At 53.5% G+C, this 22,151-nt stretch overlaps 2 protein-coding genes across 4 annotated transcripts; both read left to right on the forward strand.

Annotated features, from left to right (window-relative positions):
- The first annotated feature begins 2,085 nt into the window (after nucleotides 1–2,085).
- Nucleotides 2,086–7,628, forward strand: SSTR3 (somatostatin receptor 3). 2 transcript variants are annotated; one of them, XM_005015970.6, is made up of 3 exons: nucleotides 2,086–3,089; nucleotides 4,829–5,041; nucleotides 5,761–7,628. In XM_005015970.6, the coding sequence occupies exon 3, from the start codon at nucleotides 5,816–5,818 to the stop codon at nucleotides 7,019–7,021; it is 1,206 nt and encodes a 401-aa protein (XP_005016027.1). In that variant the 5' UTR covers nucleotides 2,086–3,089; nucleotides 4,829–5,041; nucleotides 5,761–5,815; the 3' UTR covers nucleotides 7,022–7,628. The 2 variants fall into 2 exon arrangements, with proteins under 2 accessions (XP_005016027.1, XP_005016028.1); XM_005015971.6 differs by having other exon boundaries at nucleotides 4,837–5,041.
- Nucleotides 7,629–12,818: 5,190 nt separating this feature from the next.
- On the forward strand, nucleotides 12,819–21,714 carry C1QTNF6 (C1q and TNF related 6). Of its 2 annotated transcripts, none has more exons than XM_027450242.3 (3): nucleotides 12,819–13,514; nucleotides 17,195–17,432; nucleotides 18,546–21,714. In XM_027450242.3, the coding sequence occupies exons 2-3, from the start codon at nucleotides 17,201–17,203 to the stop codon at nucleotides 19,091–19,093; spliced, it is 780 nt and encodes a 259-aa protein (XP_027306043.2). In that variant the 5' UTR covers nucleotides 12,819–13,514; nucleotides 17,195–17,200; the 3' UTR covers nucleotides 19,094–21,714. The 2 variants fall into 2 exon arrangements, with proteins under 2 accessions (XP_027306043.2, XP_038021378.2); XM_038165450.2 differs by lacking the exon at nucleotides 12,819–13,514 and adding an exon at nucleotides 16,123–16,359 and having other exon boundaries at nucleotides 18,546–19,437.
- Nucleotides 21,715–22,151: the final 437 nt, after the last annotated feature.

Here is a 22,151-nt window from a genome sequence, read left to right on the forward strand (position 1 = left end):
GACCACTCTGAGCTTGGTTCTGGGGAGCCCAGGGATTGCAAAAACGGTGTCAGCAGGGTGACCACACCTTGGCTTTTGCCCTTCTCAGGCTCCGTGTGCCCACTTGAAAAAGTTTCCTCCTCCCCTAGCAAAGCTTTGCCTCTTCTGCAAGCTTTGGGAGGGGACACCCTTACTCGGACTGCTCTCTGCAGTGGCTGTCCCCGCAGGGTGCTGGGGAAACCCTTCCACCAAAACATTTCTGCACGAACGCTCCTCAGCTGGCGTCATAGGCGGTCATATCGGTACCCGCACTTGCTCACGCCGCCAGGCACAGGCAGAGCGAGAACAGGAAGGGGGAGGGAAGGGGAAAAAAAAAAAAAAAAGAAAAAGAGAGCGCGAGAGAGGAATGAGTCACCAGTCCAGACAAATTGCCTCCGAGTCACTAAAATTAAGCTGGAGAGAGTGGTCCCAGCGGTACGATGGATCTGGCAGCTGTGAGCACCTGCCTCTGCTGATGCATTGCAGGGACTCGAGAGTCAGAAGTGCTACAGGGTGGCTGCCACCGCCACCGCTTGCAGGTGGGAGGAGGGCTCCGGGTGAAATGATTGGCACTGCAAAATCCTGCAGTCCTGGGAGGGCACGGGGAAGCCGTGGAGTTGAGCCAGCTCGCCTCTCCTCGCTGCAGCGCTGCCGCTGAGCTTCCCAGGCTGCGTCCTGCACCGAGGGGTGGTGTGGGTTGTGTCGGCATCAACCTGCCACAGCACAGCCCCCAAAGTACCCTGCTGCTGGGGAAACCTGTGTGAGTGCAATTCATGGCTGGATCTGCCTACAGCAGTTCAGTGATAGGAGACACTATCTGCTGGTACCTGCAAAGCCATCCTGGAGGACATCCTGGGGCAGCGAGTTCCACAAATGCCTGCATTGCACATGAGCTGCCAGACAAATTGCCCAAGCCCCACACAGGGGTAATGCAGATTGTGCCAGCACCGCTCCACAGGAGCACAAATTAAGTCTTGGGTGTAGGTATGTGCCTGTGGGTGGGCAAGGGACAGAAAGCCCTTGAGACTGGGACCCATCCTCCCTAAAACATTGCAAACATCACCCAAACCACTGAATTCCCAGCAAGTTGTTACTCTGCCTCCAGTTTCAAAGCTTTTACCTCCTCAGTGTGTTCAATGCTCTGTCTCCTATCCCATGCATCAATGCAGAGGGAGGAGAGGCTTGCCATATGCATGAAGCAAAATTGGTGCATCTGTGGAGGGGCACGAGCTGAGCTCCCCTTCTAACACAGCTCGAGCAGCTTGCACAACCACCGGTGGAGCTGCCTGAGGCTGAGAACGGGGCAGGACTCCAGGCATTGAGGAAGCAAGCTGGAGAAATGGAAGTTGTGGTCCTGTGACTGTGCGTATGCTAACACGTCCTGCAAAGGTTAGCTGGCGTGGGCAGGCCTCTGCTGTTGCGTGGCTGTTTCAAGACACGAGCCCTTGGGCTCTCTGCGTGGTGCATGGACACGGCCCTGCCATGACAAAGACAACCACTGGGTGCTGCCCATGCCATTTCTTCCCCAGTGAGAACTCATCTCTGCTGTGGTTCCATAGAGTATGTGGCCAAGACCTCAGCAGAGGTGTCCTGACAGTTTTCTAACCTGCATTCACCTGTTCACCTTCGAGCAACACTGGCTGGACATAAAATCACACCAGCAGTTATGGAAGCCCAGGTTTTAGCCCATGGCTATGTTCTTCTAACAGAGATACTCCCTGCTTGTGCTGAGGCTGGAATTGGCTCTAGGAGCTCAAATGCTCATAAGAGCAGTGCCAAATGCCAAGAGCTGTGTGACTGCACAGTGCAGGGAGTCATCACCGTAGGCTGCAGGGCAGGGAGGGAGTGAGGAGTATAGGGAAGCACTCAGAGCAGGGAATGAGATGGGGAAATCCTAATTTCCTTCCTGGAGAAGTCCAGTTACAAATGAGCTGAATTTCTTGCCCTGCCCCGTTTCTTCTGGGTCCACCCCTTCACCCCTTGCAGCACAGATTAAAATTGATGGGAGAGTTTGGGGCTAATTAGTTTTGCGTTTTTTTTTTTTTTTTTTGTTGTTTTTTTCTTCCCCAAAGGAAGTGTAAAAGACATGAGGTTCTGCAGGGAGCCAGGGGAGGGAGAAAGCCGAGACAGACAGCCCCCTGTTTGCCCATCTGCCCCCCGCCAGAGGTGCTCGAGGGGCAGAGCAGAGGGCAGCAGGATCTGTGTGCTCAACACCACCCCTGCCTCTGAGCATCTTGCGAGCCACAGGGCTTTGCTGTCAGCCTGCAGCTCCGCGCAGCACCGGTCCCTGCCTGCAAGATGCTGGCAGCAGGGAGCTCCCGGGGAGGGGGGCATTTCCACAGCGCTTTGCACCACCATCACCTCTCGCTGAGGAGGTCCTGGCTGAGCTGAATCCCCACCGCCACGCCACTCTCCCACCACACAGCTGCTCTCTGCATCCCTTTCTTCTCTCATCTCCCCTCCGCTCCCCCCCGGCTCCCTCCTCCTTCCACCCCGCTCCTCCATCGCTGCCTCCCACCCCCTTCCCTGCGCTCTCCCCTCTCTCCTCTCTTTGCTCTAGTCTCTCTCTCCCCCTTTCCCCTCTCCATCCCGGTCGCTCCCCTCCCTTTCTCCCTCTTCCCATGCCCTATCGCTCATCCTTTCATTCCCATTCTCCTGCTGCTGCTCCTGCGCCTGGCGCCCATTGGTCGCCAGGATCCATCCCCCAGCAGCTGCCACCCCTCTCCATCTGCCACCCCCAGCCTCCGAGCCCCCTTCTCCTGCAGATGGACAAGGGACCGGGGTCCGCTGAGCCACCAGCGTGGGGATGAGGGGTCTGGCATCCCTTCACGGCCACGTCCCCCCCATGAGTGGGTCCTGGGGCTGAGGAGGCGAAGTCCAAGCAGCAGGCAGAGAGGGGCGATGGGCAGGCCCAGGAAGGAGGACGTGCCCCTCTGCTGATGGGACATTTTAGGACTCGATCCCTCCTGGGACTGCTGTCCACAGTTGCTTTTAAGAAAGCAAGGGGAAGGGGAAAACTATGACACGGATTCTCCCGGTGGAGCAGAGGAAAACATGCATCCCAACGACACGTAAGTACCCGGCGGGCACCCGCTCTTCCCGGCTGTCTCCCGCGGGCATGAGTCCACGCAGAAGTTAACTCCGAGTCCCAAAGAAGCCTGCTGACCCCCCTGCTCTGCCAGCACAGCCTGGCCCACACCGTTTTGCTCAGCCCTGCAGGGAGGCAGCAGCCGTCCTGAGCCGGGATGGGACCACGGGAAACAAGGTGGGCAGGAGGGGAGGGTGGCAAGGGGCTTGCAAGTTGCTGGGCTCAGCGGTCTCTCCCAGCTTTTTGTCCTGTTTTGCAATCAGGTTTTAGCATCCCCTGCCTCCTCCCAATCAGTGCAGAAATATAGAAAAAAAATATTATTATTTTTTTTTTCCTAAAAAAAGCAGTGGCACCAATTCCCTGCCCCTCCTTACCTCTCTGCCCACCCCTGTTCTCCAGCTGTATGGGCCAGGAGCATTATAGCAGCAGCTGTTAGGAGATCCCAAGCCTCTTGCAACAGGTGCTGTTCACATCTCTAGGGACAGACCCCAAGCAGATGCACGCTTTCAGTCTGAAGCCAATTTTCCTCACCACTTTCTACCTACGTGGGTGCTGCCAAAGCAGCCAGCAGCGTGGATCCGACCCAAATGAGGCACTGATGTCCTGTGGTTGTTCTTTAAAACCAGCCAGAATATCTGCTGTGGAGCTTGAGTTGGTAGATGGTACTCGAAAAAGTTAGAGGGGCGCAGACAGACCACGCCTGCTAAAAGACGAAGTTTCTCTACCATAGCTGTTTGAGCTGGAGAATGAGTTTGTAGCAAATCTGTGTTTTGTGATGTATGCTTTAGCGTTTTTGGTAGGGCTTTTGGACCTCTGAAACTGGCTTTAATGTACTGCTAAACAGCCTGAGCCACCAGCTTTGAGGTCTAGACCCCAGACACTTCCCCACATGCTTTTCACCCCAGCGTGAGTGTCCTTATTCGTATTTGACATCCATGGGGCTCTTCTCCAAATGCCTTTATGGAAATTCATGTGCATGAAGGAGGAACATCCACAGGAGTTCCTAATGATGTCCTCACATTTTAGAGGATCATCTTTTTTATGAACACATTGTTCTGGTTTCTGCCACCTTTCACAGGGATCTTTCTGCCCTAGAGCAGCCACTGCCCTCCCCTTTCCAGCAAGAGCTAATGGGCACATGCGTCACTGGAACAGCAGTGGAAAAAACATCAGAGGAAAGATCCTGGAGCTTAGAAACTGAGTATCAAATCATTTCCTACTCTGCTTATTTATTGCATCCATTCATGATGTGTGGGTCATCCCAGTACTGCAGGACCCCAAGAGATGGTCTTCCATCAAGACAGTGCTTCACAGCCCAAGGCACATGAAAAAAAAATCCTAAACAATTCCAGTCCTTCAAAGCCCATTGAAGTATAGCATAAAATGTTTATGCAATAGCCAATAAGAATGGGCTTAAGATAGAGTTGCCCAGTTGTCTTTTAGTAGGACATATCAGACGAGGTTCTTTCAGCATAAGATTTGGTACATTTGTGGAGTCTGATGGGTTTGCCTATCTGATATTCAAGGGATCCATCCAAAACGCAGGTCTCCCCTGAGGTTCCCAGAAGCTGAATGACATCAACAAAAAAGACAAAAAACTGTACTATCAAGACATGTGTGAACACTGTTGGGATGCTTTGTAAAATCCTGTCTTTGAGGAAAGTTTCTGGAGTGTTTCTGGCCATCTAAAGGTTGTTAATATTGGGAGTCCTTTCCTTTGAGATCCCCAGGTTTCCTTTCAAGAACAAAGGAGCTTCAAGGCCCTAAGAGATCTGTCAGTATGCGTAAAGGTGAGCCTCAGGGTCCCTGTACTCTTCCACCAAGTCATCATCATTCCCAAGGAGCTGGTGCAGCAAGACGGTGACCCTGCCAGTCCAGAAAATTCCACCAGAGCTGGAGTGATTGGGAAAGCATCACACGTCTCCCCTGCATAAGGTATGCCAGGGTGCCTCTGGTCTGGAGTAACTGGGCACTGTTACTTGTCTGGAGCCCTGACTATAGACAAAAGGCACGTCCTTCCCTTATCTGTCTCTTCTCTCCCTGCAACTTCTCACCCAGGGTCAGCAGAGAGCTGGTGGAGAGCTGAGAGCTTGTTTGCTCAAAGCTCTCCCTGAGTGAGCTGAGAGTGCTGTTTCCATGCCAAACCCTGATGTGACGGGCAATTGGGCAACCCACATTAGGAGAGCCGGGACACGGCTTTGGTGTTGTGAACAGCTGGGGCAGGCAGAGCCCCTTCCATTAGCAGTGTGTTGCAGGGTGCAGAAGGAGAGAGAGAAAATGACAGAAAGACGAGAGAGAGAAATGTATTGATCCCTCTTGGAGTACCCAAAATAATCTTGCTCTTCCTTTACTTTCAAACTAGCATGACACAAAAGAGTGACTCTCCCTGTACCAAACCTATTGCATGGTTCTTTCCCTGAGGATCTTCCCCTGGAGGAGAAGACCTACTGGCCACACATGTCCCTGTTTATCCCTCCATGCCCACTGTGCCTCCCAGGTCTGGATGGGATCGTTATTGTCCCACATGTTCCCGTGGCTGCCAGCATCCACAAACCCACCTTGACTCCCCACACCCGTTCACATTCAGACTCTTAATTGTTCAGCTGTCGTATCCCCAGTGTAAATACCCTTTCTTCTCCTCTTCTCACCTGCAGGTTGCTGACTGATCCTTCAGGGAGACCTCCCCTTGCCCTCTGCCCTGCCTCTGCTATGGACACTTCTACTTTCAGCCTCCCCACGCCGGCAGTGTCAGAGGAGGGGAATGCCTCCGGTAGCTGGGCAGGCTTCACCACCCCCAACAGCTCCACCACCGCCAGCCCCGGTGTGGTTTTCAGCGGTGTCCTCATCCCCTTGGTCTACCTCATTGTCTGCGTGGTGGGGCTGGTCGGGAACTCCCTGGTCATTTACGTGGTCTTGCGGCACTCGGTGAGCGAGTCGGTGACCAACGTCTACATCCTCAACCTGGCCCTAGCCGATGAGCTCTTCATGCTGGGCCTGCCATTCCTGGCCGCACAAAATGCCCTGTCCTACTGGCCGTTTGGGTCCTTCATGTGCCGCCTGGTGATGGCCGTGGATGCTATCAACCAGTTCACCAGCATCTTCTGCCTGACGGTGATGAGCGTTGACCGCTACTTGGCTGTGGTCCACCCGGGGAAGTCCTCCAAGTGGCGGACAGCACGTGTAGCCAAGGCCGTGAGCGCGACCGTGTGGATGCTGTCATCCGTAGTGGTGCTACCTGTGGTGGTCTTCTCAGACGTCCCCTTAGGCATGAGCACGTGCCACATCCAGTGGCCAGAACCTGCCTCGGTGTGGAGAGCTGGCTTCATCGTCTATACTGCCACCCTGGGCTTCTTCGGGCCGCTGCTGGTGATTTGTCTCTGCTATCTCCTCATCGTCGTCAAGGTCCGCTCCTCCGGCAGGCGGGTGAGGGCTCTGTCCTCCAAGCACAAGCTTTCAGAGCGCAGAGTGACTCGCATGGTGGTGGCCGTGGTGGCCGTCTTCGTCCTCTGCTGGCTTCCCTTCTACGTCCTCAACATAATCAATGTCGTTTGCCCACTGCCAGAGGAGCCATCCCTCTTTGGTGTCTACTTCCTCGTGGTGGTGCTGCCGTACGCCAACAGCTGTGCCAACCCTATCATCTACGGCTTCCTCTCCTACCGCTTCAAGCAGGGCTTCCGAAGGGCCATCTTCAGGCCGTCCCGCCGAGTCCAGAGCCAAGAAGTACCAGCAGGTCCACCAGAGAAGACGGATGATGAAGGGGAAGAGGGGGAGATCAGCAAGATTGCCCAGAATGGCAATGACAGGCAGGAACGCCCGCTATGCAGCGGGGCAGGAGAGAGCAATGAGCAAAAACCACTCCCTGAGCAGCCTGTGGGCTCTGAGAAGAGCAACAAGCTGCATGTCAGCTATTTATGATGAAAGGGATGGTGCAGGGGAAAGAGACATTGAGAGGTGGGATCCCCTTCACCCTCTGTGCTATTCCACCTCAAATGCAATGGGCAAAGTCAACACAAGGGAATATTAAAGGTCAAGATTATGCTTAAGGATGAAGAGGACTCCATGAGCTTGTGGAAAAAGCTTATGAACACGAGAAGCAGTTTGCCCTGAAGGAAAAACAGCAAGGAAAACTCTCTGCAGCTAAGACCTGCCAGCCATTTGCATGAATGGCTGACCCTTCTCTAGCTCTCCAGCAAGTCTTAGGGACAGCTTCTGCACTGCTCCTGGCTGGAGACCATGCTGACTGCTCAAATCCTGCTCTTTCTTTCCAGGGTTCTCGTGGACTCTGGGCAGGCCGATTAGAATTACCTGGGACAGCAAATGGGACGCTTCTTTCCTGAACTCTGCAAACTTCAGGTTTTCCTGGTGACTCTGCACCCTGGTGGATGATGTAAGAAGGGTAGAAAAGAACTCAGCGAGGCATGGGTTGGAGGCAAGGTTTATTACAAACTGAAACACCCTTTCCCTTTTCCTCTTCCTCCGCCTGACTGTAAATAAACAAAAAGCCTTTGGACTTAAAGGCCAACTGAGCAAAGCCACTCTGTGTGTTAAGAGGAGGGGGGATGCTATAGATTTGGCTCTCCTGGGAATACACAGTGCCTCTGATCTCTGTACGGAGCAATGTTTGACTGGTACAGGAGATCAAAGCATGTATCAGCAGAAAAAGGGAGCAGAGGGGGCTTGGGAGATCTCCAGTGTGTGAGATTTATGGTTGCAGAAGTCTGGGAAATACTACAAAGTGATGGTTCTTGTGGGAAATGAGAGCACATTTGGCTCTGGATGGGGAAGAAATGATGTGTCTGCATGTGCACGAAGGTGGCTGTGTGTGAAAGTATGCAAGTATATATGGCAATGTGAGTGTGTGTGAGTGTGTGACTAGTTGTGTAAGAGTGTGAGATGACGTGTGTCGCTGTGAGTGCTGGGGGAGAGCTTGCTTCTGTGTGTGATGTTGGAGGGAAGCTGTTGGTGGCTCTGAGTGCGCAGGTTGGAGGAGCAGCAACGTACAAAGGCAGGTGGGATGAAGGTCTCTCCATTCACTTTGCCTTCACTCCTGCAGGCTCTGCTAAGCGTCTGTCCCAGCACCTTGAACTTCTCCATGAATGCCATTGCTAAGCTACAGCCACCAAGAAGATTCTCATACCAGTGCCCTTGGTTATGGGCACGTCCCTCCACAAATAATTTAGAGGAATGGAAGGGAGGGACCCATCAGGAGGAGACATGCCTCCCTTAGCTCAGGAGATGTCGGAGGAGGCAGTCTGTGGAGGATCAGTGACAAGAGCTGGAGGTGATCAAAAAGCCTCACAGGTCACTTGAGAGAAGTCATGAGGTGTGAAGGGATGGCTTGGGGCATGGGTGCTGGCTCAGAGGACAAAAGCGCTGAACTGGGAAGCAGAACAAGCTGCAGTAGCTGAGGATGGAGTCAACAGAATAGAGTGACTTTGTGAGGAAGCACGAGACAAGGTCACCCAAAGATTGTGTGGGAAGAAGTGAAGGTCTGGCAGGCATCAGGGGAACGGAGTGCAGGACACCTGAGTTTGGGAAAGGACTGTAGCAGGGCTTCAGGTGAGGAGGCATGCCTCAGGCAGGCCAGAGAGCAGAGGAAGGGTGGGAAGGGATGGCAAAAATAACCAAGATGAAGACATTTAGCTAAGCCCTCCGCCACTGGTACAGCCACCACCTCCCTGACCGAGAACACTTGTCCCTGTGACTCCTCCACCCTCTTGTTTCCTCTCTGAGCCCGGGACCCTGGTGCCAAGCCATCCACGCCTGCAGGCTCAGCCTCAGAAGCCAACGCTGAGCCACCAGTGACACCACCCACCTTCTGCTTAGCTCCTCTGGCAAAGTGCACTTGCTCCCCTAAGTGTGGGCAGTCATATGCTGAGGAGTGTGGCTCAGCTCCCAGGGAAAAAAAAAATAAAATAAATAAAGTAAAAGTGCTTGGTAGCCATTTTCTATCCTCTGCTGCATCTTCACATCTCCTCCTCCTTCCATCCATGCACCAGCTCCCCACGCTGTGGGCCCCGGTGAGAAAAGCAGCCAAATTATTCATGGCCGTGGGATACACAATCTGTTGCACTAAAAAGGCCTCGTTTTATTTTTTATTGTTTGGCTTGGGAAGCTCCTGCAGCATCCACTGGATGAAGAGCAATAAATCCTAGCAGAATAAAGACGAGCTGCAGAAGCTCCTGCCTCAATAAGAGGCAACAAAGAGTAGAAAGTCAGAAATGTCTGGCTACCAGGTGGCCAGATAAAAGGACAACACAGCACTTTAAAGAGGGGCCTGTGCTCTGCCTCTTGCAGAGAAGAGTAGGGCAAGGGGAATGAGGGGCACAACCAGCACAGAAATACCTGTACGAGCAGGGACTAAGGAAGGTGTGAAACACGGGATGAGGACCTCACAGGAGGCAGCTGAGCGGGATGGGGGCAGATATGGGAAGGGTTTCTTTCTCTGGAGCGGCTGCACAGCTGCCTGGGGAGGTGGGGGGAGCTCCCAACACTTAGCAGAGACGCTCTCCTTCCCCACCAAACCGAGCTGAGGCTTCGTTTCACACGCCTTTGCAGGTCCATCTGCTGCAAGTCACCAGTCGAGAAACTCCGCCGACTGCTTGGTTTCTTAAAACACCTACATCTCCGAAAAGCTCAAGCACTGCAATGCCTGCACTGATGGGATACGCCACAGGGACCCCTTTTTGGCACAGGGGATGTGAGCCCACCAGAAAGGCAGCTCTGCAGGGGAGCCAGCTGAGGAAGGGAGAATTGGGGGTCTTTAGTTTGAATGAAAAAAAAGTTCAAATGAAAAAAAAAGATCACAGGTATCATATCATTCTGTCTTTGGTTTCCTTCTCCCCCCTACACCACAGCTTATATTTCAGTGACAAACCAGGGGAGTGGGAAGAGGTGAAATGAGGTAAACCAAAAATAAGATTAGGGGGCAAAAAAAAAAAAAAAGGTATTTTTGCCTGAAATTCATGAGGAGAAAATGAGCGCTACAAAACTCTGCAAAGTATCGCCATCGATTAAAAGGCATTTGGGAATGATGAAGGTTACCTCCCTGTCTCCCCACACTGCCCTCTCTCCTCGGCTCTTTCTCCCTCCTGGCGTGTCCCCGGCTCTCCCTGTGACAATGGCACTAATCCGGGTGCCCTTGTGGTTCTCCTGAGGACAGCACGGCTGGCTCTGGGCAACCCAAAGGCCACAGGGACCGTGCGCAGCGGCTCAGTGAAATTCTGGCCGTGTGTCGGGGGGGGATTTGTTCCAGTCAGATGTGGAAATGGATTTTTCTATTCTGGGTGTGGAGGCACGGAGATAAGGGCTCCGGCCCTGCGCCGCACAAAGGGTTTTATTCTCATCACGTAGAGATGGGAGCTGCAAGACTAGAAAAGGCCGCAGTGATTTCAGCAGTGTTGTGCAATGTCTCTTCCCAGCGAGTGTTTGATCGCAGGCAGGGTGTGAGAGATGCGGGGAGCCCATCCTGCTGGCTGCCGAGAGCTTGTACGCACACGTCAGAGTGCAGAGGAGCAGATACAGAGAGGCGTATGCACGCGATGCATATGCATAGATGTAAATGAGTGTTTACGTGACCGTGTGGATATGTGCGACCATGTGAATGTGTGTGTGTGTGTATATATATCCACGTCTGTGGGTGCTTTTAATTCACGCATATCTGCGAGTGCAGGAGAGCATACGTGGCCACCACGAGGATGCACGCACGCCTAGACACGCGTGTAACTCCTGCACGCCTCAGCCCAAGCGTGTACGCGAGAAGACAGCACATCCACACCCCCACAGCCCAGGCAGAGCCTAAAACTGGGAGCTGACAACGTGATAACCCCCCTCACACACATTTCTGCCATCCCAATATCTGCACTGGGCAGCTTCAGACCCCCTCTGTTTGACCCCTTCTTCTGGAGAGAAGCTGGAAGGGCAGGAAACAGCAGTAGGGGAGGGGATCCTGCAGCGAGGGGATGTTTTCAGGCTGTTTGTAACGCAGCCCACACTTTAATGTCATTTGAAGCTGTTGTTAGGGAGCTGGTGTATTTGTAATCAGCAGGGTAATGCAGTGGCTCAGCACAGACAAATGCAAAACTGTCCTGGCTGCTTTCTGCGTCACTTGCTGCACAGGACTTGGAAAAACAGGGTGTGGGGAGGGGGATGAAGCAGTTAACCCGTTGTCAAAATAGGAGAGCTAGTAGTTAAAAGAGGCAGGGAGATCAAAAAAGGGAAGCCCCCCTCCAAAAAGAAGATGCTCCTGCCTCTCCTGAGGATGCAACAGAGAACTGAAATGCTTTATCTGCTCGAACGAGTGGAAAATATGCAAATATTTGCTCATGAAAACTTGGTGTTCTTTGCCTTCCCAAGCATAAAATATGCAAACGCCACGCAGCGCACAGCCGGCTCGCTCAGATCTCACACTCAGCACGTCATGCACACACACACACACACACGGCATGGCCGTGCAGCCAGCTGTGGCACGTCCCTCTGCACACCACAGACAGGGATGTGTGGGAAGGAGATCTCTGTGCCCTGACTCACTTGCAGCAATGCTGTTTCATCTCTTCCCTGCAGCGGTCTTTAAGCTAAGCTGGCAGAGGGGACAGGGGGACGTGTGCCAGCACCCAGCCTGCTGCCACCCACCGGGATGCCATCCCCGACCACCTCCTGCTGCACAGGTATCCAAAAACACCTGGTGTGGTGGACCAAATGCCTGCAGAATGTGGCAAGAATCTCTTTGACCAGGTTTAGGACCCGCTTCAGGATGGTGGGACCTCTTTGTTTCAGCCTCCCTGGTGCCAGGATGGTTGCAGCTGGAAATATCACAAAGCCAGGAGTTTCTGTGAGCTCTTAAACAGCAGCTTCCCACCTCTTGACACACAGTGCTTGTTTCTCTGGGGAGAAAGCTCACGGGCACCTCTGGAGAAAATCTTCTTGACCTAACCACTGTTCACCTTCCAAAGCACTCCTTGTGAGAGATGAGATGCCCCCAGGAGCGAGCTACTGTTAATAGCTGCTCACTGTCACCAGGAGAGGGCTAGGAGTGTGTGTAGGATGATGGTTCAACACAAGAGTAGAAGCTCCTGGGTCTCGACCAGAGTGGATGGGGAAAAGAGGAGCCATTGAGGTGGCAAGAGGGGCTCTAAGAAAGGGTCACCTGTGGGGAGAGGGCAGCCTGGATGACGTGCATTGAGCTGCAGCACATCTCCAGCTGATGCAGGGTGCCAGCAGGTCCCAGATATCCCGTTCAGATGTGCCTGGCAGGCGCGGCACTGAGATGAGCTGTGGGGGACGAGCACAAGCATCCATCGTTCATGCTCAGTGCTGGAGACAGCCAGCTCCAGCAAGAGTTTTGCTGTAGCTGCAAGCACAGGTGAATGGTTCATCCAGCTGCTCCACGTGGCGTTTAAGCAATGCACAGTAAAAAGGAAAAAAAAAAAAAAGGAAAAAAAAAAGAACTAAAAAAAAAAAGTAGTAGCTTTGCCAGGCTTTGTTCCGTGTGAGAAAAGCCAGGCTGCCACGCTGACAGAGCAGGCCACAGAAGAAATTGCTGCTGGAAGAAGTGCCCTCAAACGCTGCCGCAGGAGGCTGCGTAAAGCCAAGGAACGTGTCATTCCTCGCTGATCCAGGCCCCGCTCGGGCAGCAGCTATGAGTGAAATGCAGCCACGCAGCTGACTCGTAGCAAGCCTGCACATCCTCAGCCGTCCCCCCGCCAGCGGTTTCACACAGCGTTGGTGCTCCTGGGTAGCAGGGACTGGCTGCTGCACAAGCCCGCAGGCTGGGAAAGATTTCCCTTCCCACCCCTCTCCGCAATCCAGCCTGGGACGATCAGCCATCCCCCAAAAAAACAGAGCTGGGATGTGCCAGAGGGCCTGCTGCTGTTACGGGGTGACTTGGGGCACCCCGAAAATCACCGCCACCTTTCCATACCCTGCATGTCCTCCTCCCCATCTGCAGGCGCTGAGGAAGAGCGAGACCACGAGTGAGGCCAGGACCACACAGTGATGAAGAGGAGGAGAGTCCCAGCCCTGGCTCCTTGGGGCACGTGTGACCTCCCTCCCCGAGGGTGGCGGAGGCAGCAGCCAGGAGCGTGAGCTCTGCTTCCAGAAGGAATCAGCTGAGCAAAGCGCGGGGCGGGTGGAAGGAAGGAGGCAGGGAGCGCGAGCCAAGCCCGACACGGGGCAGCACGGGGGGGGAGGCACTCACCAAGGCCTCCGAGGCGGGATGGAGAGGACGGTAATTACATAAGAGCACTTGGCGAGCATCTGGCTGGAGTCAGCTGGGCCCCGCCAGCCCTCCCTCCCCTCTCCTTCCCTCCCTCCCTTCATCCCTCCCTCCCTCCCTCCCCAGCGCTGCTAACCAGGAGCAGCTGAGGATAACACCAAACCCAGCACGGGACCCCTCCGGAGGGGTGCGGAGGTAAGAGCTCCTCTGCTTCCCCTTCCTGCTTTGTGCTGCTCTAGGAGAGTGTGGGGAGAGGGCTGGGGAAGGGGAAAAGCGCCCTGGTCCAGGAGAAGCAGCCAGGAAGGGGAAGGGAAGGGGCTGCTCCTCTGCCTCATGGTGTAGACGGACGGACGGTGCCTTCGCAGCAGAGGGAAAGCTTGGGTTTTGCCACACGGGTGGGTTTGTGGTGGGTTCCTGCCCGGGTAGCAGGGCAGGGGGTCCACGTGTGCGGGAGGAGCTGAGCTGCACGAAAGGGGTGGGAAGATTGGGGAGACACCAAGGGATTTCCTTCCTTCTGTACCTGCGGCAGACAGGGTTAATAGGATGCAGGGAGTCGCTGGGGGAGAGCCAGGCTTTATCCCCTCCGCTCTCCTTTGAGGGGAGGGCTTCAGGAGAAGGAAGGAAATGCAGGACGAGGAAACAGCTGCTTTTCAGCAGGGATTGCTGTTGTCCAATCTGGCCAGAGCTTCCCTGGGCTGCCTCCAAGGCAGTGTGCAACAAGGGAGAGGGAGGCTGGTTGAGCACGCAGGGTGCCTCCAGGCTTGGGTTACACTTGGAAGTGTGGCTGGCACGGGGACAGCGGATAGAGCTCTCGAAACCCGTCATATGAGCACGCAGCCATGCGAGCCAAGACCTCCTGTAAAAGTGGCCGCACTGGCAAAACGCTGCTGGTACAGCCCATTCCCTTCAGGGATCGGGGTGATATTTCTCTGGCGATGGTGTCTTTGCTGGCACAAGTTGCTGCCCAGCAGGGCAATGCCACCAGAGCAAGTCTTTGTCTGCTGCTGGCTCCCTGAGTGTCCTTGTTCAGCTTGGACAAGACGTGGGGTGCAAGGTCCTGCTCACCACCCACTGCTGCTCTTCCAGAGAGATGAGAAAAAGGCAAAAGCCCAGCCAGTGAGGTCCTCCACGGAGAATATTTGCTTGGTTGTGAGCAGCACCTCACGTGTGTGGATGGAGAGGTAGGAGGGAAATGAGGGCAACCGCTTTCGTGCTTCCTGTTCCCCTAAAAAGGTGGAGGAGGTCAGATACAAGGCAGAGAGCTGCAAAAAGAGGTAGTGTCATGCTTGGGAATAAGACCTGAGAGAGCGAGGCACTGCAAGCTTTGATGAACAAGGAAGAAGACTGCCTTCAGTGTCAGAGTCTCCAAGTTTTCTTGCACCCCAGAAAATGTGTTGGCTAGCAGCAGTAGTACTGCCAGCTGCGGAAATCCCCAGCAGCAGCGGGCAGAAAATACAACTCATCACACAACGAGCTGCTCCCGTCAGCTGGCAAGGCTCCACCGGCGAGCAGCATCCCTCTGCCCCTTCCCCTCTCCCCCCCTCTCATTTTCCAGAGGGGGAAACCGAGGCACAGGCAGAGGTGGGAGGCTCAGTGCTGGGAGCTCGCGAGCACGGCAGTGAATTTCTTAGGCCTCCTGCAGCCGCGGCTGGAGGCATACTGGCTCCGTGTTCATTGAGCTGCAGGCTGACAGGCAGCCCGAGAATATCTCCAGCCCTCCCAGCCCCCTCCCTCCCTTCCCCCCGGCTTGCAGCACATATTTTCCCAGACTTTTCCGCTTGCTTCTCCAGTGGTGTTGGGGTCCTGCCAAGCGCCAGCCACTCTCTGGGAAGCAGGGCCTCCCGTTCCCGAACCGAACAACTGGGAGAAGGAAAACAAAAACATGAAAAAAAAAAAAATAAATAAAAATAAAAATCCAAGCATGCTTAGGCATGCACAAAAAGCCTTTTCCACTCAGAAGCCTAGAAGTCTTCTCCAGCTTCCCTTGGAAACTGTGCAGTGCTGACTTGGCACTTCTGGCCCTATTGCTCACCCTCCCTTCTGCCTTCCAAGGATGCACATGTGCACCCGCACGGGGCGTCGGTTCCCAAATCCAGTTTTGCCACAGAACCCCTAAAATCTCCTTCCTCCCCCCAAAACGGTCCTCACCCCAGCTCCCAGTGCAGCCACGTGGTGCTCACCCCAAGGGCACAAGAGGATCAGCTCGGCACCAGGCTGGGGGCAAAGACCCTCACTGGGGTTTGCTGCAGAGCCTCAGGTTTGGCTGGTGACAGCGGGGCTGAGTTTTGGGCCAGCACACCCCTCCTGTGTGAACTTCTCTGCCCGGGACATGACCGGGGCTTGACACGCGCCCGAGCGCAAGGCTTGGGGCTCTGCCCGGGGAAGGAGGATGACCAGAGAGGGAAAAAGCCAGTGCCTCTCCCATTTGGCAGATAAACCTGCTGGAAATAGAGTGAGAGGCCACGGTGACACCCAGAAAGAAACAGTACAGGAGAAAGTGGAAGATGAAAGAGAAGTCTGGGGATGATGAGTGGGAAAGAGCATGGGCAGCCAGGTGAAGGGCTGGTTCATAGGGCAAGGGGCTAACCCAGGGGGCTGACAGAGGGGGTAATCCTGCACCATCCCACCACAAGATGCTCAGGATGACACAGTGCCCTGCTGCCTTCCCACCCTTTCCATAAGGCGCAAACCATTCTGCCTGCAACTCACTGACCAGGCTCAGCTCTTTGGAAGAAACAAACAAACAAAAAAAAAAGTAGAGAGAATTAAAAGAGAAAAGAAACCACCTAGGAAAGAGTTAAGAAGCACTGAAACCTAAGCTGGTTTGCAATGGAGGGCGCCCAGAGCCAGGGAGGAGAAGGGAGGGAGAGGAGAGGGGAGGGAGCAGGTCCAAGCCCGGGCTGTGCACCCTGCCAGTGCTGAGCAGAGCCGCTGCCAAGCCGGCTCCTGGAGCCATGAGCCCGGGGGCCAGCGCTGTGTGCGGAGAAAAGGCAGCGAGCAAGGGGCTGGGGAGCACAGTGGGGAGCCCTCAGCCTCCAGGGTGAGCGGTGCTCGGGGGCAGAGGCTGGGAAGAGGGGGTTTCTGAGCATGTTTGCATGTCTGTCTTTTGCACACTCGCTTCTCTGCGGGCTGCCTGCTCTGCTTTTTGCTGCCTTCCTCCTCTGCAGGGGAGCAGCAGCTTCTCTCTGGACCTGCTGCGAAGGCCTGCGGCTCCGAGGAGTCGGCCAGCCCTTTGGGCAAGGTGCTGGGCTTTGGCTCTCCTCCTGTGATGGAAAGGAAGCGGGGAGCTTGGTGGAGGGCCCTAGGAACACAAAGGGATGGGATTTGGTGGGGATGGGGTTTTGGTGGGGAAAGGAGGGGCTGGGGTTTAGTTCCCAGCCCACCAGTGAAGGGGTCTCACTGCAGGGACACGTGGGTCTGGCTCCAGCTGGGGCACTGGGTTATAACTCCTGTGAATGGCAACTGGAGGTCTGGAGAGCTTCTTCACAGCCTTCCCCACAAATTCAGCACCCTACTAAGCCTTTTGCTGAAGGAGCTACATGGCTTGCCATGTCTCCTTCCTCTATCCCTGCCTGCCTATTGAGTCTTTGAGTGGCTCCAGCCTTGAGACAGGCTTTGAGGGTGAAGCCTTCTTCCACTCTCCATCGGTCTGGGTTGAAGGGTGTGGGGCATCCTCTTGGACCATGTGGTTGCGACCCAGATTGCAGCCTTGAACCTCCAGGGACATCAAGCATGTAACACTCTCCACGAGACAGTGCCTGTTTGTCCTTCCGCTGGCTCCAGCCACCAATATCACCTTCCTGGTGATATCTGCTCCATCCCCTGTGTCCTCCCTTTCTTATGCCTCACTCCAGCCCTTCCTCATATCTTCCCAGGTCACCATGGACATAATTTACCTGCGCACACCCCTGGCCTTCCTTCTTCTCCCTCTTGTTGTCCTTGGGGCGCCCACTGATGAACCCAGCCTCACAGAACCTGACCCTGGTGCTTGCAGGCGCTGCTGTGACCCGCTGGACTCTTCCACGGATGCCTCCCCTCACCCTCCCAGCCACCACCACCTGCCCTACCCAATGCCAGAGGTGCGTCCCTATATCAACATCACCATACTGAAGGGTAAGTGCCCATCTTGGTCCCCGGGGTGCCAAGGCCTGCGTGGGGCCAGCTTGTTCCACCCTGCTGTGGCTGGCTTGGCTAGGGGTAAAAGATTTAGAGAAGATTTAGATGTTTTAGATCAGCTCCTCCCTCCAGAGCCTTTGCTGTGGGCAAAAGCCTGTTCCCAGCTGGATCCTGCTCCGGTCATTGTTGCTCTGCGGTTCCCCTGGACAGGCTGGGCAGATGTTCTCCCTTCCCTGCCCAGCCTGGAAATAGCTGCAGCCCATCAAAGCTCACAAGAGTGTCCAAGGGCAGATAAAGGCCTGGATTAGAGTGGGGTGTTGCAGCAAAATCTGTGCACCAGCAATTTTGCAAAACCGCATGGAGGAGGGACAGGAGAAAGGGAACAGGGCACAAATTTTGCATGCTGGCATTTTTGGTAGAGGCTGCTCTGACCTCTGTCTTCTCTCTACACACAAAGTAAGTTCTGGTGCCGTTCTCTCCACATATTAATGCCTGCCCAAGCTTGTGACAGGTCATGCATGAACCCCATTACACAGGATGCCCAGATGTTGCTAGTATCCTCAAAGTACCAGTCCTCTAAACTTTGCTGCACCACCTACCAAGACCAGCTTGGATCTTTTCCTTCTAGTCCCACTTCTTGCCCCTCTCTAGTCATACTCTCTGACACATCAATTTACTCTCTTGTCCAGCCTGCAGCAAGCACAGTGTTCACACTACACGGATAACTGGGTCCTGGGAGATGTGTGTAGGAGGGGCAGGGACTGTGGTGTGGGTAAAAGAGTGTGGAGGATGAAGATGAGGTGAAGAGCCCCAGCTGTACTTTGAGCTGTTGTGCTCCATCTTGGGCTGGAGACTCCTAGGGACAGATCCTAATGCCTCCAGCAAGGCCGTATCAGGTGGTTAGTAAGGAAAGAGACCCCAGTCACACCCACAGCTCTGCTGGCTCCTTTTCCATAAAGCACAATGATATGGTGACCCTCAGGAGCATTCCTTCTTCTGGCATTGCCCCATCCTTCAGCAGTCCTGTTGCTTCATTGTTTTTTCTCACCGCCACTTCCACCTCTCCCTCTGGTATCACACAGGGGTTGTGTTCTCTGCTTCCTCTTGTAGGAGAGAAAGGAGACCGGGGAGAGCCTGGGATGCCAGGGAAATGGGGCAAAGAAGGGCCCCGAGGAGAGCGAGGTGCCCAGGGCCAGAAAGGCAGCAAAGGACAGATGGGCACAGCAGGGGACTCCTGCAAGCACCAGTACGCTGCGTTCTCCGTTGGTCGCAAGAAAGCCCTGCACAGCAGCGAGGGCTTCCAGGTCTTGATCTTCGACACTGTCTTCGTCAACCTCTACAGCCACTTTGACATGTTCAACGGCAAGTTCTACTGCTCTGTAGCTGGCCTGTACTATTTCAGCCTCAACGTCCACACCTGGAACTTCAAGGAGACCTACATGCACATCATGCACAATGAAGAAGAGGCGGTCATCTTGTACGCCCAACCCAGTGACCGCAGCATCATGCAGAGCCAGAGCCTCATGCTGGAGCTTCAGGAAAACGATGAGGTCTGGGTGAGGCTCTACAAGCGGGAGCGGGAGAATGCCATTTACAGTGACGATGTCGATGTCTACATCACCTTCAACGGGTACCTGGTCAAGCCCAGCCTTGACTAATTGCCTCTCCTCCTTCCCAAGGCCTCTCTGGCCTTCTTCTTCTTCCTCTCTCTCTCTTTACTGCCCGCAACCACTGCAAATCACTTGGAAATGGGCCTGTCATGTCTCAGGCATAGAGTGTGAAACTTGTCACACCGTCTCCCACCTCACGCTCTCTCGCAGCCAGGCCTGTATCTGTGCATTTAGAGCGTGACACTACCATCTCTCACCCCTCACCTTATGACCCCAGCTTAAGTTATTGGCTTGTTCTAAATCTGCCAGTGGGATGTGGCTGGCATTTAGGGTCCTAGAGTTAAAGCTAAGATGGTGCTCCTGGGAACGTGTCCCTCCTTGGGGCTTCCTACACAAAAAAACTCCTGTAGAAAGGGCTATAAAGTTCCCACTGCCCAGGTGCATCCTGGCTTCTCTCTGTCCTGACTAGACATGCCAGTTCTGCAGCCTGAAACATGGCCCTAATGTCAGCGCTCACACCTGTAGTGTGTTGAGTAGATTGGGGCCTGCTGGTCTCCTGTAGCACAAGGAAGATATAGGAGTGGTGAGAGAAGATATTGTCTTTCCAAAAAGAAGTCTGTTGGCCTTCCAAAGTATGTCATTGACTTTCTGTAGACGCAGTTTTGGGTCACAGAGCCCTCAGGTTATGGCCCTAGCTTCAGGGCCCTGTGGCCCTTCCCCCGTGTAGGCTGGTTGTAAAATGGCGGCCTGGTGGGACAGTCCTCTGCTGTGTCAGCCTAGCTCTTTGAAAAGACAGGGGTCAGACACATCCAGATGCTTCAGAGACATCTGCCATTGAATCGGGAGAGCCCACCACTCTGTTGCCACTGGGGATCACAAACACAGAACGAGAGAGAGAGAGAGCCCTGCCAAAACTCCCTCCCAAACCCCTGCTTGGTCTCAGTTCTCCAGCTCTGGGAAGCCAAGCCCAGTCCAGACAGGGTTTTCCCTTCCCCAGGTGCAGACTGAGCCCGATTCTGCTCACTTCTGCAGCAGGGGTGCTCCCTTGGCCCTGGCTCCTGCATGTCATTATGTCAGTCCTCCTGAAGGTGGTTCTCTCACATTAGGCGTTGAGGGACTGCTGTTTCAGGGCCTGAGCTGCAGGCTGCAAGACCAACTGCAGTTAAACCATGGTTCCAAACCTGGGCGGGTTGGCACCTCTTTGCCTCTCTGTTGGAAAAGAACTAGAGGCAAAGCAGCGGCGTGAAAGGAGAGACTTCAGCAGCTCATCCCTGTATTAAAAGCCTCCCTGCCACATGTTCTGTGCCCTTTTCTGGCAATCTCATTAGAGCAACTGAGAAAAACATGTGGCTAAAACAAACCCTCGCTTGTCAGGTTGGAGCTGTTGCAGTGGGAAAGGATGCCAGCGGTAGGATTTTCTACTACCGTTTGTTCTGGCCTCACTCACATCCCGCTGGGGGTGTGATTTTTTTTTTTTTCGGGGGGAGATTGGGTGAGGCTGACTCAGCACTTTGGGAAAATCACTTCCATGAGTTTTGATGCTGCCACAAATAGCAGTGCCAAGAGTTGTCTTTTTATTATTATTATTATTATTTTAGTCTCAGGACAGGACAAGCAGGAGGAATTGTATTTCTCCTCTGCCCATCGCTGATAATGAAGTCTTCTGACTTACGCTTCCATGGCCTTATGGTTAGCCATGGTCTCAGTCTATGGCACCTGTGACTACCAGAGCTCTCCGTTAGGAGATACAAAACAAATTATTATATTAGGACTCAGTCAGGTACACTCAGCCCAGGATGGCAAAGGTACAGGGTCACAGGCTAAATATTAAAAATTAACTTGAGAGAATTGCAGGACATTTTCTCTCTTGCCCTGCTTACTCTACCCTCCCTGCTTTGCTAGGGAAGCTGTGCAGACTGGAATGAGTTTTAGGCACTTTCTGCCCCTGATCCTCCCCACTGCTGTCACTGAGGCAATGTGTATAAAAATGTGGTTTCGCTGATGCAAAGCCAGGTCTTTCCCAGGGAACCACGTGATGACAGGATCATGGGAACGGAAAGAAACCGAGCTTCTTCCTTTCCCTTAGCAGGTCAGTGTGTGAAACTGCTCAGAGACAGGATTCCAGGCAGTGGCGAGGAAGCAACATGCTGGAGGTGATGCTCAGGACTGAATCCCTTTCTCTTTTCCTAAGCCACAGGCTGCAAACCCAGATATTGTGTATTTAGTGTCCCATGTCTCCCTGAAGAGAACCAAGCCTCTCTAACACTGAATATCTCCAGAAACAAGCTTCTTTCTTCCTCCTTTTCTGTATTTTTTGTTTGTTTTTGTTTTTTATTTACAGTGATAGGTCTCACGTGCTACCCATGAGCATCCAGATGGTGCCTATAATGCATGTGGTAGAGGAGGGCAGGGGGACCAAAGGGTATGTTTAACAGGCTTCTTGGTGCTAAACAAGATGGCAATCAATCCCTTGGTGCTAAATCAGATTTCAGGAGTCTTGGGTGCTTTCTGGAAGGTGTAGTAGGCTGAGTTGTAATGTACTGTGGAATTAATGGTGCTTTATGTTACAAAAACAAACTCCAAGAACTTTTTGTGTGTGTATATATATATAAATATATATATAAATTCTGTGGTATTAAACTTTTTTCCCTGGTTGTTTTGCACTTAGACCTATTTTTCCTTCCTAGCCTGTTCCTTCTAGCTCTGTGTGCGGCTGAATAGTGCAATGAAAAAGATAATAACCTGTAACAAACAGGTACAACCACTAGCTCAGCTCTGAAACTTCCCTTGGAAATCCACAGCAATCCCTATCTGTTTCCTTAAAGACATTTGCTACATTGATACTTTCAATTATGACACCTCTCTTCCCTCTCCTGGTAAACTTTTAAGCAAATTCAGGGAAGAATGCTTTGGAAGTTACCAAAAAAAAAAAAAAAAAGAAGGCAGCACAAAGTCGGATTGATCTTCAAGTACTTAACTAATTCTATCGAGGAAGGCTGGGCTAAGGCCAGACTTCTCCTTAGGGGGATCAGGTCCTTTAGATTGTGAAATTTTTGGCAAATCCTTCTATCAAGTACTTAGTAAGCAGAAGCAAGTTTTCCCTGTG

The sequence above is a fragment of the Anas platyrhynchos genome, chromosome 1, assembly GCF_047663525.1.
Source record: "Anas platyrhynchos isolate ZD024472 breed Pekin duck chromosome 1, IASCAAS_PekinDuck_T2T, whole genome shotgun sequence".
In the NCBI taxonomy this organism is placed as follows: Eukaryota; Metazoa; Chordata; class Aves; order Anseriformes; family Anatidae; genus Anas; species Anas platyrhynchos.